The 17,396-nt window shown below is 39.9% G+C and overlaps 1 protein-coding gene across 1 annotated transcript in view; it reads right to left on the bottom strand.

Moving 5' to 3' along the window:
• Positions 1-771: 771 nt before the first annotated feature.
• Positions 772-17,396, bottom strand: part of TMEM236 (transmembrane protein 236) — a 42,517-nt gene continuing 25,892 nt past the window's right edge. Inside the window, exon 4 of the mRNA XM_059660467.1 lies at positions 772-3,000. Within this exon, the coding sequence (XP_059516450.1) occupies positions 2,402-3,000 (599 nt within the window). The 3' untranslated portion in view covers positions 772-2,401. The remainder of the gene's footprint in view (positions 3,001-17,396) is intronic.

Genomic DNA, 17,396 nt, shown 5'->3' with positions numbered 1-17,396 from the left:
ATAGTAGAGAAGTAAGTTTTATAAAAGGACACAAAAGTGATATGGGCTTTAGTATCAATAACCACTAGAAGCTATGAGTGTTGCAGTATAATTTTAATAGCATAACTTTTAATCACACACTGTAGAACTATGAATGTTTCACTAGCATAATTTGCTACAATTTCTATTATGTACCATAGACTTGAATATTATAAACATGTTTATACTCTTAAAATAAAATATTAAATTATATACTCAAGAATTTTCTTACTACATGTAACTTTTTATATGTGCCTTCATTATTTGTATAAATTGTTGCAACTTTCCAAAATTTCAGGCACATCCACATTCAAACATGAGATACAAAATGTATTCTAAATTCAAGTGAGTAAAACTTTTCAGCATACCTGAGCATTGTTCACACTATATATCCCAAAATAAAGATATATATACATTTATGCAATATATTTTCATATGTAGGGATATTACAAATTGGTTTTAAGTTCTTAATATAGAGTTATAATTTAAAAGAAATTATTTGTATTAAAATTATTTTAGAGTTAAGTATAAGTTTCTGTTGGATTGATAGATGAAATCAGAGACAAAGATACATTGATAAACAAGATTCCCTCAGACCTTCCCTTAAGGAATTTAAAAATTAGTGGATAACTCAGAAAAGTGAAAATACAGTGAAAGCCTTAAAGTGGATAACAGGGTTCTATGAGAACTCATGGGAAATACTCAAATGCCTAATTAATAAATACTCACATCAACTTTCATCTGCATATTCAGTACATTTCTCACTTATGAACATACTACTACTTGATAAAAAAATTACTTCAGGTATACTTAAGACTTACATATTATTTTTCATAAGTGCATGGTTTAAATTATTATTTTTGAGGGTAAGCAGAGACCCAGAAAAGAATGCAAAAGGAAAATTAAAATAATGCATTTAGCTACCTGTCTCTCTTTTATTTGATACAATTAAAATACTTTAACAGTTATTGAGTTACTCTTCATTGCCAGACAATGTGATGAAAACATTCCTTCCCTCATTTAATCCTCTCAACCCTATTAAAGTACTTTCCACAACTTTTATTTTATGTTTCCCATCACCTTTTATCTCCTCTATCCCTCTATCACACGCTCCCATCCCCCTCCACTCCCGCCATTGCTCAGCTTTTAGATGTGGAAACTAGGGCTTACAGTGGTCAAATAACTTGCCCAAAGTCAAAGCCAGAAGCTAAGCTTTTAACAGCTGCAAATAGGCCTGACAATGTGAGGGGAAACCAGAAAGCACAGAACAGTGAGTTGGGGACATTGGTGGAGAGTAAGGGGAGGCAGGCAAATTCAGTTTTACACTTTTAAGCTATTTGTTAACGGATTGTTGAAGAGCCTGGCTCTGTAAAACATTCTGCACACACAAGACTCTGCAAATCCTTCTAGCACCAGAAAATTCATATAAAATGAAGAGCCTCTACTATGAATATTCAAGAGTGTCTCAACATAGTGAAGGCAAATTGCATAATTATGTATCTAATTATTTACATCAAGCTATGCGTTTTATATAATAACCACGTAAGACACTAACTAGTGCATTTGTAAGTTGAACTCTAATTTTAAACGGGACTTGTACGTGATTATTTTTATGATGGTCTCAAATTCCCCAAAATATTCTTTTGCTTTGATATCTACCTCTCAAATTTATGGCTTCCTATTATAAAATTTTACCTAGGTATTGCTGATGTACCTTGAATTTACTATATTAAACAATCTTTACGTTAGTACTTTAGTACTCATAAAAAAAGCTAAGCCTTAAAGTGAGGCAAATATGTTAAACAGAATTGCTTTCTCTGCTGAAATCAATTAATTACATAAAATACACTTATCAAAGTAGGATGAAGAACATAATTCCATGTTTGAAGGAGACCCTAAAACTACAATTCAGATTTTTAAAAAGTATAACCTAAAAATTATTCAAGAACTCCAGGTGTATTTTCTAGAAATTAATTTTAATTATTTAATTCCTGTAGTGATATTTAATATAATATGATTAATTAAATAAGAAAAATCTCAGTCTTGAATTTAGTGGAGAAACATGTTCTCATTTGGTTTACAGGCTTTATTGAAGAGTGTTTTAAGAAAGGTGCAGTACACAAAACTAACTAAAATTAACTACTATTTTTTAGAGATGCAGGGGAGTCAACTTATAAGGACATAAACTTACTTAAATTTAGCACCATTTATACACATTTAAAAAACCTGATGGTACCATTTTTTAAAAAAAAAAATAGCTTATTTTCTATGATCTAGTTTCATTTCTTTTATATAGTGCAAAAACATATACCCCAGAAAAGAATAAGATTACAAATGTGTCCACATGCATAATAAAGAGGCTTAACTATAGTACAGTTCCTTTTTAAAATGAAGACAGCTCAAAGGAGGAGAAAACCCTGTATTTGGTTAAGTAATTGAAGTAACCGTAAGAGAGAGTCACCAGCACATTCTTGCAGAGGCCCAGCACGGGCGTGATCGTGCCCAGGTCGATGATTAAGCCAAGCCTGACAAAAATGAAGGGTAAATCCTGGAGCAGGACGCCCAGGGAATTCAGCAGGGGGTTCTGGGGCGTGAATATAATGCGAAGGAGCGAGATGAAACTGAACAGGTAGACTGGGTAGAGCCAGGCGGACTTGTACACAGCTTGGTGGCCGGCCACACGCACCATCTCGATGGTGTCAGACCAGAGCACAAAGCTCCACAGGAAAATCTCCGCGCGAGCGTCCCGCTGGGACAGGGCTCTCAGGACCGGGGACTGGAAGGCGGGCTCCTGGGCTCCGGCCTCCGCAGGGGCCGGGCTCCGCGCGGCGGCTGCCGGGGCCGGGGCCGGGGCCGGGGCCGGGGCCGTGGTCCTCGGGGCTGGCTGGGGAGGCGCAGGGCTTCCTTCGTTTGGCCTCTCTTGATCCGTCACGGTTCTTATGCGTTGCAACGTGGTGGCACGGATGTGCGTATCTTCATTACCTGCAACAGGTTTATAGTACTTATTTTAAATTGTAACGTTTATGTCACTTGAAACATTTTTATTTTTAAAATTGGAAAATAAAATTATAAGTATTCTCTTGCTTGATTGAGGTCTGTTTTACACATCGCATTTCAAGATAGCAATGGGTCGCATATGGAAAAAAAATAGGCAAAATTCATGTCCTTGGATCCTGGCTGTGGATCCTAAGTCATGTTTACCATTTCACAGTAAGAGCCATTATCGGTTACTAAGCTAAGCATTTTCACACATTCTCTCATTAAATCCTCGGGGAGGTTGAGAGATAGAGATCGCTATCCCATTTTCCCATATTATAAACATGGAAAGCTGGGGGCGGGAGGGGGGTGGAGCGGGTAGAATAACACCTAAATTCAATTACACAGTAATGAGTGAGCAGAGCTAGAATCCACACCCAGACTTGTTGGACCCCAACTGACAAACTCTTAACTTTATGGCGGCTATTACCTACCTAGAGACAACATATCATGTGCTAACTATAAACACACAGATATCCTAAAAGCAGAGGAATCTAGCTAAATGGTGGAATCAAAGTACAATGCTCCAATCTTGTCATTTAATAAGAGGCCCACAGAATTCTCTACGACCCAGATCTTCAGGCTCTGAGTTTGGTGCTATTTCACCATGAGCAAGTCTTAGTGATGGGTGACATTCTGAATCCAAGATTTTTAAACCTATATTTTCTGGGCTGTTCTTTACATCCCCGTGAATATTTTGAAACTAATACAAAATAATATTGAATGCAAACTGTAATTACAAAATAAACTTTTATAAAAAGATTTTAAACCTGTTTTTCCCCAAAGGTTTTGAACATTGGTTAGACTAAAAGCATCTTATTTGTGGCCACAGACTATGTCTGGTTAACATACCAGTCGTTTAAATGAGTAGAGCATTTTCTTATCAACATTACATTTTGTGTGTGTGTGTGTGTGTGTGTGTGTGTGTGTGTGCGCGCGCAAGTGCACAACTCTCTGTGTTCCCGTGGGTGTTGAGGTTGGGGGATTATGAAGAGATCCTCAAATCTCAAGACTTATTAACAATGTTGATGGTATGGTTTTTATACATGAAAAAGGTATAGCACGTTATGTTTTAAACATTTATCCACTTAAGCATCATTTTTGTTGCTGAGAATTTATCAGGCCTTAACAAAGTTTACTCTGAATATTCTGAGCTTCCATATTACTTGATAAAATAAAAATTTTAAATATATTTTATTGATTTTTTACAGAGAGGAAGGGAGAGAGAGAGAAAGAGCTAGAAACATCGATCAGCTGCCTCCTGCACATCCCCCACTGAGGATGTGCCCGCAACCCAGGTACATGCCCTTGACCGGAATCAAACCTGGGCCCTTCAGTCCGCAGGCTGACGCTCTATCCACTGAGGATAACCGGTTTCGGCGATAAAATAAAATTTAAAGGGAGTCATTAGATTGAATATCTATAAAAGTTAAAGAAACAAAATCAATAAAAATTTGTTGAAATATATAGAGCTAAAGTAAAACATTTTAAATTATTGTGATTAAAGATTAATAAAATGTTTGATTACTGTATTTAGGTACTGTTTAAATGACAAATAAATCTGTCTTCTTTTTATACTATTAACTATTTAAATTTTTTAACTGTGAGTTGAGTATATTTATGAACCAAAAGGATAATCTAAATTATTGAAATATTACTTACTTCTGGTATGAATCATTCATAAATAAATGCAGGATACATGACCCTTAGGAACTTCTTTACCAACCTTCAATGTCACCATAGCATGAATGAGTATCATTTTAATAAATAATACTTAAGTAAGAGAGAAAATTATATACTAATTTGAGGCCCAGTGCACAAAATTCATACACTTAAGGGGGTGGTCCTTCAGCCCAGCCTGCGCCCTTTCGCAGTCTGGGACCCTTCAGGGGATGTCCGCCTGCTGGTTTAGGCCCATTCCCTGGGCCTAATCCGGAAGTCAGACATCTTTCTCGCAGTCCCGGACCCTCATAGTCTGAGACCCCTCGCTCCTTACTGCCTGCCGCAGCGGAGGCGGGAGAGGCTTCTGCCACTGCTGCTGCACTCACCAGCCGTGAGCGGCGCTCCCCCTGTGGGAGCACACTGACCACTAGGGGGCAGCTCCTGCATTGAGGGTCTGCCCCCTAGTGGTCAGTGCACATCATAGCAACCAGTCGTTTGGTTGATTTGCATATTAGGGTTTTATTATACTAGTATAGGATTATTATTATTTTAATGTTCATAAAATCATCCCTTTTTAAAATCAAATGCCCACTGGCATACAGCTCTCATTTTACAAAAAAGATATCAATATAAAAAAATGTGTCTTCGGGTATGTCATGTCCTAGAGAACTCTCCTTCACCTCTCTTAGAAGATAAAGCTGTTTGAGGAAAAGCCAAATTCCTTTTTCAACATGTAGAAGACTGTGTATAATTTGGGCTTTGGAAGATGATTGCCAACTCAGCATTGTTTCAACACCAGGAAGTGGCAATCTAAGAAGTGACACATTAACACTTTTAAACAGTCAGTAAGAATCTGAATATCTGTAGATGTGAGCTGTTGGATGCACAATGAATTCTTAGCCAGAGTTAATTCTTAATGAAATGCTAAAGCCCCAATCTATGTATATTTGGTTAAATCTGAGCCTGGAGCTTCCTATCTCTCCACAGCTCAATAGAGGCCAGTTTAGGTTTGGGGATACAAGGACTCTGCTGTCCTCTTTCCAAGAGAGAAGCACTAGAGTTAATAGCTGGAAAGCTTGACTGGCCTCACAGAGGCTATGATAAAGTTGAACAAATCAAGAAATCACTTGGTCATTAGAATGGACCAGCAAATTTATCCCCAGGCAATGTAAACTTTCATGTATTTAATACTATTCTCCTTGGCTTCATGATTAGTTTCCCTCTGAATTACCTTTTTTTTTTTTAATTTCCACTTACAGCTGGAATTCGTTGTATGATTATTGTTAGCTGTTAGTGTTCTGTTTCGGTAAAGCAATGTTGCTTTGTGCAAAACCCATAGAATATATCGGCATGAAGAAAGAGACCCACTCGCTCCCTTAGAGGCTCACATGGCCCAATAAAAACTGAAAACAGCAGCCATTCTGTGTAGTTCCTCACACAGGATGACAGTTGACAAAACAACTTTGTGCCTTCACTCTGCAAGCTAAATAATTAAGGAAATGTAATTTTGAGACAACAGATAAATGTTTAAGTAGGAAACTCATATCTATTTTACTCTATTATTTCTTTAAATGAGTTATTTTAATCTAACCTGTTTCCCAGAAGTTTTAGGTGGCTTACAGGGGAAACCCAAGCACAACATAACAAGTAAGTAGTGAGGAATTTTCTAGAGCGAATATGTATTCTTCTTGGAAAAATAAAAAAAGGAGCCCTAGCTAGTTTTCTCAGTGGTTAGAGCATCAGCCTGCAGACTGAAGGGCCTCAGGTTCAATTCCAGTCAAGGGCATGTGCTTTGGTTGCAGGCTTGATCCCTGGCCCCAGTCAGGGCAAGTGCAGGAGTGCAGGAGGCAACCAATCAATGTGTCTCTCTCACATAGCTGTTCCTCCCTCAGTCTCTCCCCCTCCCTTCCACTCTCTCTAAAAATCAATGGAAAAAAATATCCTCAGGTGAGGATTAACACACACACACACACACACACACACACACAGAAATAAAAGAGAAGAATCACAAGGAAAAGTACCTAAAATCAAGACAGAAATGTAGCTGATACTAAGAAGGCGGTGTTTAGGCTGGCATCTGATATGAGCAGGCAGATTTCAGAGTGCTGTACCAAGCTTAGGCTGGGCATTGATAATGATGTAGCAAGCAATGTGGAAACAGTCCCTGCCTCCACCACTCTGTCTCCTGTGATCACGTCGATGAGCTCAGAATAAATTGTGGCAGGACTTTAAAAGGGAGGTCGGTTCTGTGATGAGACACTGTCACAGGGGGTCTGAATTAGACAGGGTGTCAGAAGGCTCACCTGAGAAGTTACAGTCAAGCAGAGACATGAAGAATAAGTAGGAATGAATTGGGTGAAGAATTGAGAAAGGAACTTTTCAGACAGTAGGAAGAGCTTATGTAAATATCTTTCACATAGAATGATTGAATGAGAGTTTGGAGAGGGGCTGGAGCAGCACAGAGGAGCTAATATTTAAGTTTTCTATATCCCAACACTGTTCTAAGCCCTTTCTATGCATTAATTCTCTTAATCTTTATGAAAACTCAATGATGTAGATACTATATTTTCCCATCTTAAAGGTCAGTAAACTGAGGCATGGAGAGATTAACAGTTGTTTTCAAGGTCACACAACTGGCAAGTAGAGAGACCGGACTGTGAACCTCAAACATTTAACTACTTGACCACACTGGCTGTGGCTGAGTCAGATTTTGTAGACCCTTAAGGCCATGATAAAGTTTTTGTATTTTATTCTAAGCTCCATGGAGAGCCACTGAAGATGAGGAGAACAGAAGTAAGGGGAGCCAGGGAAGTCATGGTGACGTCAGCAAAGAGGCTCTTGAGGCTGCCGAGGGAGTTGATAAGAAATTGTTACTCAGTTCATAACAATTAGAAGATCAAATTATAGAATTACTCAGAAAAATTCTGGCTATTTTTTATTAAAAGTGCCCCATATTCATTTTTTTCTGAGAGGAAAATGTTCCAGAGAAAGTTAAATGCTAATGATTTAGACATAAGGGGAAAATTCTACAAATCAGGGCTTTCTTTCTGTCTAGAGCAGCGGTTCTCAACCAGTGGGTCGTGACCCCCTTGGGGGTCGAATGACCCTTTCACAGGGGTCGCCTAAGACCATCAGAAAACACATATTGTATATCAGATATTTACATTATGATTCATAACAGTAGCAAAATTATAGTTATGAAGTAGCAATGAAAATAATTTTATGGTTGGGGGTCACCACAACATGAGGAACTGTATTGAAGGGTCGTGGCATTAGGGAGGTTGAGAACCACTGGTCTAGAGAGACAGTTGTTTACTAGTAAGTATTGACCAAATACTGCTGCTTGTGTTCAAAATTAGAGGCAAGTGTTCACCAATCTTATATAATAAAAGCTTAATATGCTAACTGTCCAACCATTCGACTGTTTGACCAGTGGCTATGACATGCACTGACCACCAGGAGTCAGATGCTTCGACCTGTAAGTTAGCTTCCTGCTGGGGTCCGGCCAATTGGGACTGGGCAAGACGGGCCAGACATGCCCTGGAGCCATCCTGCAGTCCCTCCCTGGGCCAGCTGGCCCCAAATGGGACTAGATGAGATGGCCCCAAAAGGCACTGGGCAAGAGGGGCCGGACATGCCCTGTAGCCCTCCCATGGTCCCTCCCTGGCCCTGATCATGCACCAGTGGGGTCCCTCGGCCTTGCCTATGCCCTCTCACAATCCGGGACCTCCCGGGGGATGTCAGAGAGCCAGTTTTGGCCCAATCCCCGCAGGCCAGACTGAGGGACCCCACTGGTGCACGAATCTGTGCACTGGGCCTCTAGTAAATAATCCTATATAATAAAACCCAATATGCAAATTGACTGAACGGCAGAACGACTGGTCATTATGATGCGCACTGACCACCAGGGGGCAGATGCTCAACTCGTGAGCTGTCCCCTGGAGGTCAGTGTGCTCCTGTGTGAGCACTGCTCAGCCAGAAGACAGGCTCATGGCTGGCGTGGTGGCAGGAGCATCTCCTGCCTCTGAGGCAGCACTAAGGACCCCTCGGGGGATGTCTGCCTGTCGGCTTAGGCCCGATCCCACAGGCCCCTAAGCCAGCAGGCGGACATTCCCCGAAGGGTCCCAGACTGCAAGAGGGCGCAGGCTGGGCTGAGGGACTCCCCCCCCCCCCAGCTTCCCCCCCCCTCACCACCCCCCCCCCCCCCGTGCACAAATGTCATGTACCGGGCCTCTGGTAAATAATAATAATGATGAATTCAAGACAAATTCAACCCATCATCTGTTCTGGAACAGCCCATGGGCATACATAGAGTTGTGGCAACTTTAAGGAAGGCATTACATTGTTATCCAGTAAATTTACAAGCCCTAAGACCCACTTTCAGTTCCCTGTCAGGCACTGCATCAATCTGACAATAGATAAATGTATCATTTCTGGATTCTAGGCAATGTGAAATTGTAGGCTCATCTAACCATGGACAAGAATTGCTAAAAACTGATAGTGCTGTAGATTTTTAAATATTCCATTTTTTAAAAAAATATATTTTATTGATTTTTTACAGAGAGGAAGGGAGAGAGATAGAGAGTTAGAAACATCGATGAGAGAGAAACATCGATCAGCCGCCTCCTGCACATCTCCTACTGGGGATATGCCCGCAACCCAGGCACATGCCCTTGACTGGAATCGAACCTGGGACCTTTCAGTCCGCAGGCCGACGCTCTATCCACTGAGCCAAACCGGTTTTGGCAATATTCCATTTTTGAAGATTGAGAAAATTTTCTAATCTAAAATTTTTGACCTTCACTTTTTCATGTGGGGTATTCTGATGTTCTCCTTAGTTGATGTGTGTTTAGACTAGAGAATGTGATTTGATTTACAATATAGAAATAGAAAAATTATTTTTATATATTCATATAAATATATTATAATAGATACCATAATTCATAATTGTGTTAATTATGCTAATTGAGATAGTAATCATTAATATGAAATATAATATGTATTTATATATAGTATGATATTGAGTATATTTAGATGAAACATAAACAGTAAGGTCAAATGTTGAAAAGCATATGTTTCCAAATATAAATAACTCTAGACTTTGAAATGGTTTGCAATGCCTCTGCTAGTTAAATGCTTAGATCAAGCATGTCAAATTCACAGTTGCATGTGACACACAATGAATATTTTTGCAGCCCAGCCAATATAATGGTATGTAAGAAACATTTTAATAAAATTTTGTAACTTAATTTTTACAATATCCTGCTATACATAATTATTAATAATGAACTACAACATTCGCTAATGATTGGTTACTATAATCGTGTTGCATTCATTTCCCTTACACACAGGTGCACCATTTTTCTCCACTAACACTAGCAGTGGATATTTTAGCAGCCGATTGCCACGTCATTAGTCTTGTACTGACTTGCTTGGTGTGCGCAACAGGAAATATTTCGCTTTCGGAGAACAAGGAAAATAGGTTTATTTGCCTTATGCTTATTAATTTGTGCAGTTATTCAGTGTCTGGTAAGTTAATGTTCAAGAAAAAATATTAATTTTTATTAAAATGTCCCATTATTTTATGTTAACGATCACTCATTTATTTCAGCCCTTTGTATTCAGCATGTCTCTATCAAAATAAACTACGTTTCTAAGAAAATTGAAGCTTTTGGGGTTTTTTTGTGGCCCACATAAACTTAAACTTTGTTTATTTGGCCCGTGTTAGCCTTTGAGTCTGACATGCCTGGCTTAGATACAGACCAAAGCCTGAACCCAAGCTGGGCGGCAAAGACAGACACGCGGGCATGAGTGAATCCGCTGCCTTCACTGCACTTCCCTCAGCCTGCGCATATGTGTTAGTGTGCTGTATTGATGTACTACTCGGCCCACGAGACCGTGAGCTGGTCTCTCTCGCCCCGGTACCTGCAGCACCTAACAGCGTGCCTGGCATGGGGCAGATTCTTCATAAAGATTTGCTGAATAAAAGATGCAGACATAACTGCTCTGGAATCTATTGGCAGGAGGGCGCAATGGACATCCTGGGGGGTTGGGGAATCTGCACTAAAGCGAGTAAGCTAAAGCATAAGAACCAATTGTAGGTGTATACAGTGCCTAACCACTATGCTCTGAAAAGAAAGAACAGTCTTCCCTCTAGGAATGCTGAACTCATAGAAACAGAGGTAGAGTGGCGGTTACCAGGGACCGGGGGTGGGAGAAATGGGCAAATGTTGATCAAAGGGTACAAACTTCCAGTTATAAACTGATTAAGTTTTGAAGACCTAAGTACATGGTGACTATAGTTAAGAAAACTGTTACATACTGGCAACTTGCTAAGAGAGTAGATCTGAAATGTTCTCACCACAAAAAAGAAGGAATGGTAATTATGTGAGGTGCTGGATATGTTAACTGACCCTACTGTGGTAATCATTTCACAATATAGAGGTGTAGCATATCATCACATTGTCATTATAACATTAAACTTATACAATGTTATATTTCAATGAACCTGAAAAAATAATGAAGCATAAAACCAGGCCGAATAGCAAAAGCTATGCCCCCTTCCTCACCCCCCAAGCCAACAGGAAGGACTTTTGAGGCTCCGACAGCCTCTGGCCTGGGCCCTGGGCGGAGCTCTTTAAAGAAGCCCGTAGAAGCCCTGGCTGGTTTGGCTCAGTGGATAGAGCGTCGGCCTGCAGACTGAAGGGTTCCAGGTTTGATTCTAGTCAAGGGCACATGCCTGGGTTGTGGGCTCAATCCCCAGTGTGGGATGTGCAGGAGGCAGCCAGTCAATGATTCTCTTTTATCATTGATGTTTCTATCTCTATCTCTCTCTCCCTCTCCCTTCCTCTCTGAAAATCAATAAAAAATATATTTTAAAAAAATATAAAAATAAAGAAGCCCGTAGGACCGATTCGGTTAAGGAGCCCTGGAGGATGTGAGGAGCTCCTGGCAGGGGCAGCCTGGGGACCTGCGTAGCTCAGACGTCACATGGCTCTGGGCCCGGGAGAGCATGCCTGCGTGGTGTGGCACTTGCACAGCCCAGCAGGACTTGGGCTGACATCAACGGGAGATGACACCGATAGCCGCAGCCGTGGTTCAAGGCATTTCAAAGGCTTCCCAGACACTGGCAGCGTCAGCAGGCAGCGATCAGGGGACTAAAGTGCCAGAGTGTGATTCCGAGGAGACAGCACTTATGAGTTCATAGGAAGCAGCCTTCGAAAACCCCATCACACCCAGAGTGGGGGGACTTGGGGCCCTAAAATAGCATTGGCAGCAGAGTCTGAGCTAAATGGTGCTCCTCTTCCTAGGACCCCACTGTGCATCCACGCAGCACGTAGACAAGAAGACCAAGGGTGTGCACATCGGACCGGCCATCCGTTCAGCAACCGGTTTCACTCGCTTCCATCCTAGACAAGAAAATCTGGATTCTGAAAATTAATGACCTGTGCTTTTCATTTCCAACTGGGGCCATAAACTTTTCTGGGTTAATAATGATATGAAGAACACGGCTTGATGTTATAAAGTACGCATGCTACATTCATGTTTCCCTGTTTCTAAAGTCTTCCTTAAATATTTATTTTGCAACCCTCAAGAATCTGACACTACATACTAAAATCGTTCAATTTTTTCCAAATGCCAAATCATTAAAATCATGTAAAATCTCTGATTTGAGAACCCTGGATGCTCTATGTCTTTTGGGATCATGGCAATATAGTTTCCTGCCCAGTCCACACTGACCTCTCCTGACAGCTGTACCTCACTGAAATGTGTAAATCAGAAAGCCTACCCTTCTCTCACTCCCGTCTGGGAAGTGGCTACTTATTTCCTGAGAAGGGGGTAAAAATCCTAGAACTGACACAGATTCCTGAAACTTCCCTCTTCTGAACAGCTAAGGGAGGATATGAAAGGAAATACTCCCCCTCCTTGGCATGTCCCTGAACACAGTGTTCCTCATACGCACTCTCTAAACACATTGCAAAACACATTATTGAAACCCAGCTCACACACTGGGCTCATATTGTATAATAAGCTTTTTCTTAAAAAGAAGCAAAGGGGAACTCAAAATGCTATTCATTTTCTCCAGAGAAAATCAGCATCCTTTTTTTTTTTTTCTTTTTCTTTTACCTTCTGTGGAATCTCTCACATTCTATTTGGAGGTGTGATGAGTTCCATTTCAAGGAAACCTGGAAAGCAGGTTCCTTTAAAAATCTAGAAGATGTGTTCTCTCTGCTTTTAACTTGCTATTCATCTCAGTTCCTCCTACTTCCTATAATCAAGGGCTCTCACTCAAGGTGGACATCAGAATTGCTTGTGGACCTTTTAAAAAGTGACAGGTGCCAGGCCTTGAAACCTTGCACGTTCTCTGAGCCAGAAATTGCTCATCTAGGCCTGTCAGTCCTCTATGCTGCAGTCCAACAGCTGTCCCCTGATGTGCTGTTGATCAGTAGGCAGAGCTCTGCCAATGTGTTTTGAAAAGACCCCTCTGGCCCTAGCCAGTTTGGCTCAGTGGATAGAGCGTCAGCCTATGGACTGAAGGGTCCCAGGTTCAATTCTGGTCAAAGGCCCGGATTGCTGGCTGTGATCCCCAAGAGGGGGCATGCAGGAGGCAGCCGATTAATGATTCTCTCTCATCATTGATGTTTCTAGCTCTCTCTCCTTCTCCCTTCCTCCCTGAAATCAATAAAAAATATAAAATAATTTTTTAAAAAAAAATAGAAACAACCCCTCTGGTGGTTATGGTGGGTATTTGTGGGTAAGAACCTCCTGCATATATTTTAATAGGTGGTGGGTGAGTCACTGGAAATAGCTCAGATGTCCAATAAAAATCATCATTGCCATTCATTTAAGAAATTATGTTTTGGTAAATTAATAACAAGACTAAATAACTCAGAAATAGATCCTTTTCTTTCTCCCATTCCTGCTCTAAAAACTCCCAACTGGGATCAGTCCTATAGTTAATGCCCGGATTTCTGAGTATCATTGAAGAAAAATCACAGAATCTTGATTGGACCCAGGACAAAATCCTGCTTCCCACCCTCCTCTGTACCCTTATCAGTGTTCATCTCTGCATCTCACGTCCCTGACCGACCCTGTTGCCCTTCCCCACAGCAGTGACTCCAAACCTTGTCCATCTTATTGCAGATTCTCTCCTGTTCACGCATCACCATGGTTTTCAGCAGATAACCTGTCTCCCATTTCACAGATATTGGGGGGTTATCAGGTGTAAATTGCCCCTGTTTCTTTCTACTCATCCACTCCAATCACACTGCACAACTGCCTAGTTCTCACACACTTCCCAAATCATGATTTAATTATCTGGGGTGCCATCTAGAAATAAAAAGAATTTAAAGCCCTTTTCAGTGGTTCTCAACCTTCTGGCCCTTTAAATACAGTTCCTCATGTTGTGACCCAACCACAAAATTATTTTCGTTGCTACTTCATAACTGTAATGTTGCTACTGTTATGAATTGTAATGTAAATATCTGATATGCAGGATGGTCTTAGGCGACCCCTGTGAAAGGGCCGTTTGACCACCAAAGGGGTCGCGACCCACAGGTTGAGAACCACTGCTTTAGGTGATTATAACCTGCAGCCCAAATTGAGAACAACTGCTCTCTTTAAAAAAAATTTTTTATTGATTCCAAAGAGGAAGGGAGAGGGAGAGGGAGAGAGAGATAGAAACATCCATGATGAGAGAGAATCATCCAATCACCTGCCTCCTGCATGCCTCCTACTGGGGATTGAGACTGCAACCTGGGCATGTGCGCTGACCAGGAATGGAACCATAACCTCCTGATTCACAACATTCAACCACCAGCCAGATCTTAATGTGAGATATGTCAGGACTCAATGAGGTTTTCTTTTTTAAAATCTACATATGTCCAAGTCCCATCACCAGAGATACTAATTCAATTCATCTGTTGTGACTATGATTGGTATTGACATATATTTATTGTTGATGTTAATCTTCACCCAAGGATATATTTTTTTAGAGAGAGTGAAAGACAGGGAGAGAGAAACATTGATTGGTTGCCTGCAACCAAAGTACATGCCCTTGACTGGAATCGAACCCAGGACCCTCAGTCCATGGGCCAACACTCTATCCACTGAGCCAAACTGGCTAGGGTGGCATTAATATTTTTAACGCACTTTATTAAATGCTTCTTATATGGTAGAAATTATCAAGAGAAATGGACAGAAATACAATAAAGACAGATATCTTAAAGCTTTGCCAGATCAAATAAATAAATATACTGATGACCATGTCTAATTTATTAGTTGCCTGTAAATAAATAAGTTCCTACCCTACAGAGAATCCAACCTCTTCATTAAATATTTAAATATAAAATATTTTTGAGAAACACCTATTCTTCTTAAACTATTTCAAAAAATTCAAAAGGCGGGAAGACTCTCAAACTCTTTTTACAAGACCAGCATTATTCCAAAACCAAATAAAGATACCACAAAGAAAGAAAATTATAGGACAATATCCCTAATGAACATAGGTGCTAAAACCTTTAACAAAATATTAGCAAACTGGATCCAGCAATACATTAAAAAGATCATACACCATGACCAAGTGGGATTTATTCTGGGGTACAAGGTTGGTATAATATCCACAAATCAATAAATGTGACACAAAACAGAAACAAAAGAAAGGATTAAAACCACATGATCATATCAACAGATGCAGAAAAATCATTTTATAAAATCCAGCACCCATTTATTATTTAGAAAAACTCTCATCAAAGTAAGAATAGAGTGAACATATCTTAACATAATAAAGGCTTTATATGACAAACCCACAGCCAACATTGTACTCAACGGGCAAAAACTGCAAGTATTTCCCTTAAGATCAGGAACAAGACAGAGATGTCAACTTTCACCACTTTTCTCAACATAGAACTGGAAGTTCTAGCCACAGTTACTAAAGAAGAAAAAAAAAAGGTATACAAAGTGGGAAGAAAGATGTAAAAATGTCCTTATTTGCATTTGACAAGAGACTGTATGAAGAGAACACTAATGATTCCACCAATAAACCACTAGTACTGGTCAATAAATTAAGTAAAGTAGGAGGATATAAAATAAATATCCAAAAATGAGTTGCATTTTTACACACCAATAATGAACCACCAGAAGGGAAAGTAAGAAAACAATCCTATTTACAATTGCATCAAAAAATAAAATACCTAGGAATAAATTTAAGCAAGGATGTAAAAGATCTGTATTCAGAAAATTGCAAGACACTGAAGAAAGAAACTGAAGAAGATACCAATAAGTAAAGTATAGACTGTGTTCATGGATAGGAATAATTAACATCATTAAAGTGTCCATATTGCCCAGCCAGAGTGGTTCAGTTGGCTGAGCACCAAAAGATTGCTGGTTCAATTCCCAGTCGGGCCATGTATACCTGGGTTGAGGGTTTGATCCCAGCCAGGGAGTATGCAAAAGGCAACCAATTGATTATAATGCTTCTCTCTCTCTCTCTCTCTCTCTCTCTCTCTCTCTCTCTCTCTCTCTCTCTCTCTCCTTCTCCCTCTCTCTCTCTTTCAAAGCATGTCCTTGGGTTAGGATTATGAAATGTCCATACTACCCAAAGCAATACGTAGATTCAACAATTCCTATCAAGATAGCAATGGTGTATTTCACTGAACTAGAACAAGTACTCCAAAAATTTATATGGAACTACAAAAGATCCTGAATAGCAACAGCATAGTACCTGATATCAGACTATACTAAAAGGCCATAGTAATCAAAACAGCATGGTACTGGCATAAAAACAAACCTAGATCAATGTAACAGAATGGAAAGCCCTGAAATAAACCCATGCCTTTATGGTCAATTGATATTTGACAAAGGAGGCAAAATCATACAATGGGGAAAATATAGTCTATTTAATAAATGGTGTCGGGGAAAATTGGACAGATACATTCAAAAAAAAAAAAAATGAAACTAGACCACCTTCGCACACGGCACACAAGAATAAACTCAAAATGGATTAAAGACTTAATGTTAGACTCAAAACCATAAAACTCCTAGAAGAAAACATAGGCAGTAAAATCTGGGACATTTCTCATAATAATATTTTCTCTGATATATCTCCTCAGGCAAAGGAAACAAAAGAAAAAATAAACAAATGGAACTACATCAAACTAAAATGTTTTTAAAATATATTTTATTTATTTTTTACAGAGAGGAAGGGAGAGGGATAGAGAGTTAGAAACATCGATGAGCCAGAAACATCGGTCAGCTGCCTCTTGACACTCCTTACTGGGGATGTGCCCGCAACCAAGGTACATGACCTTGACCAGAATTGAACCTGGGACCTTTCAGTCCGCAGGGCAACGCTCTATCCACTGAACCAAACTAGTTAGGGCTAAAATGTTTTTTTCACAGCAAAGGAAACTATCAACAAAATGAAAAAACAACCCACTGAATGGGAGAACATATTCACCAATGATACATCTGATGAGGGATTAATATCCAAAATTTATAAAGAACCCATAAAACAACACCAAAAACAAATAATCTAATTTAAAAATGAGCAAAAAACCTGAAAAGACACTTTTTCCTAAGAGGATACACACAAATGGCCAATAGGCATATGAAAAGATATTCAATGACATTAATCATCAGAGAAATGCAAATTAAAACCATAATGAGTTGTCACCTCACAC

The sequence above is a fragment of the Myotis daubentonii genome, chromosome 1 (assembly GCF_963259705.1).
Source record: "Myotis daubentonii chromosome 1, mMyoDau2.1, whole genome shotgun sequence".
NCBI classification, from domain to species: Eukaryota; Metazoa; Chordata; class Mammalia; order Chiroptera; family Vespertilionidae; genus Myotis; species Myotis daubentonii.
The sequence above is the reverse complement of the archived record's forward strand: the minus strand, read 5'-3'. Positions and strand labels throughout refer to the sequence as shown.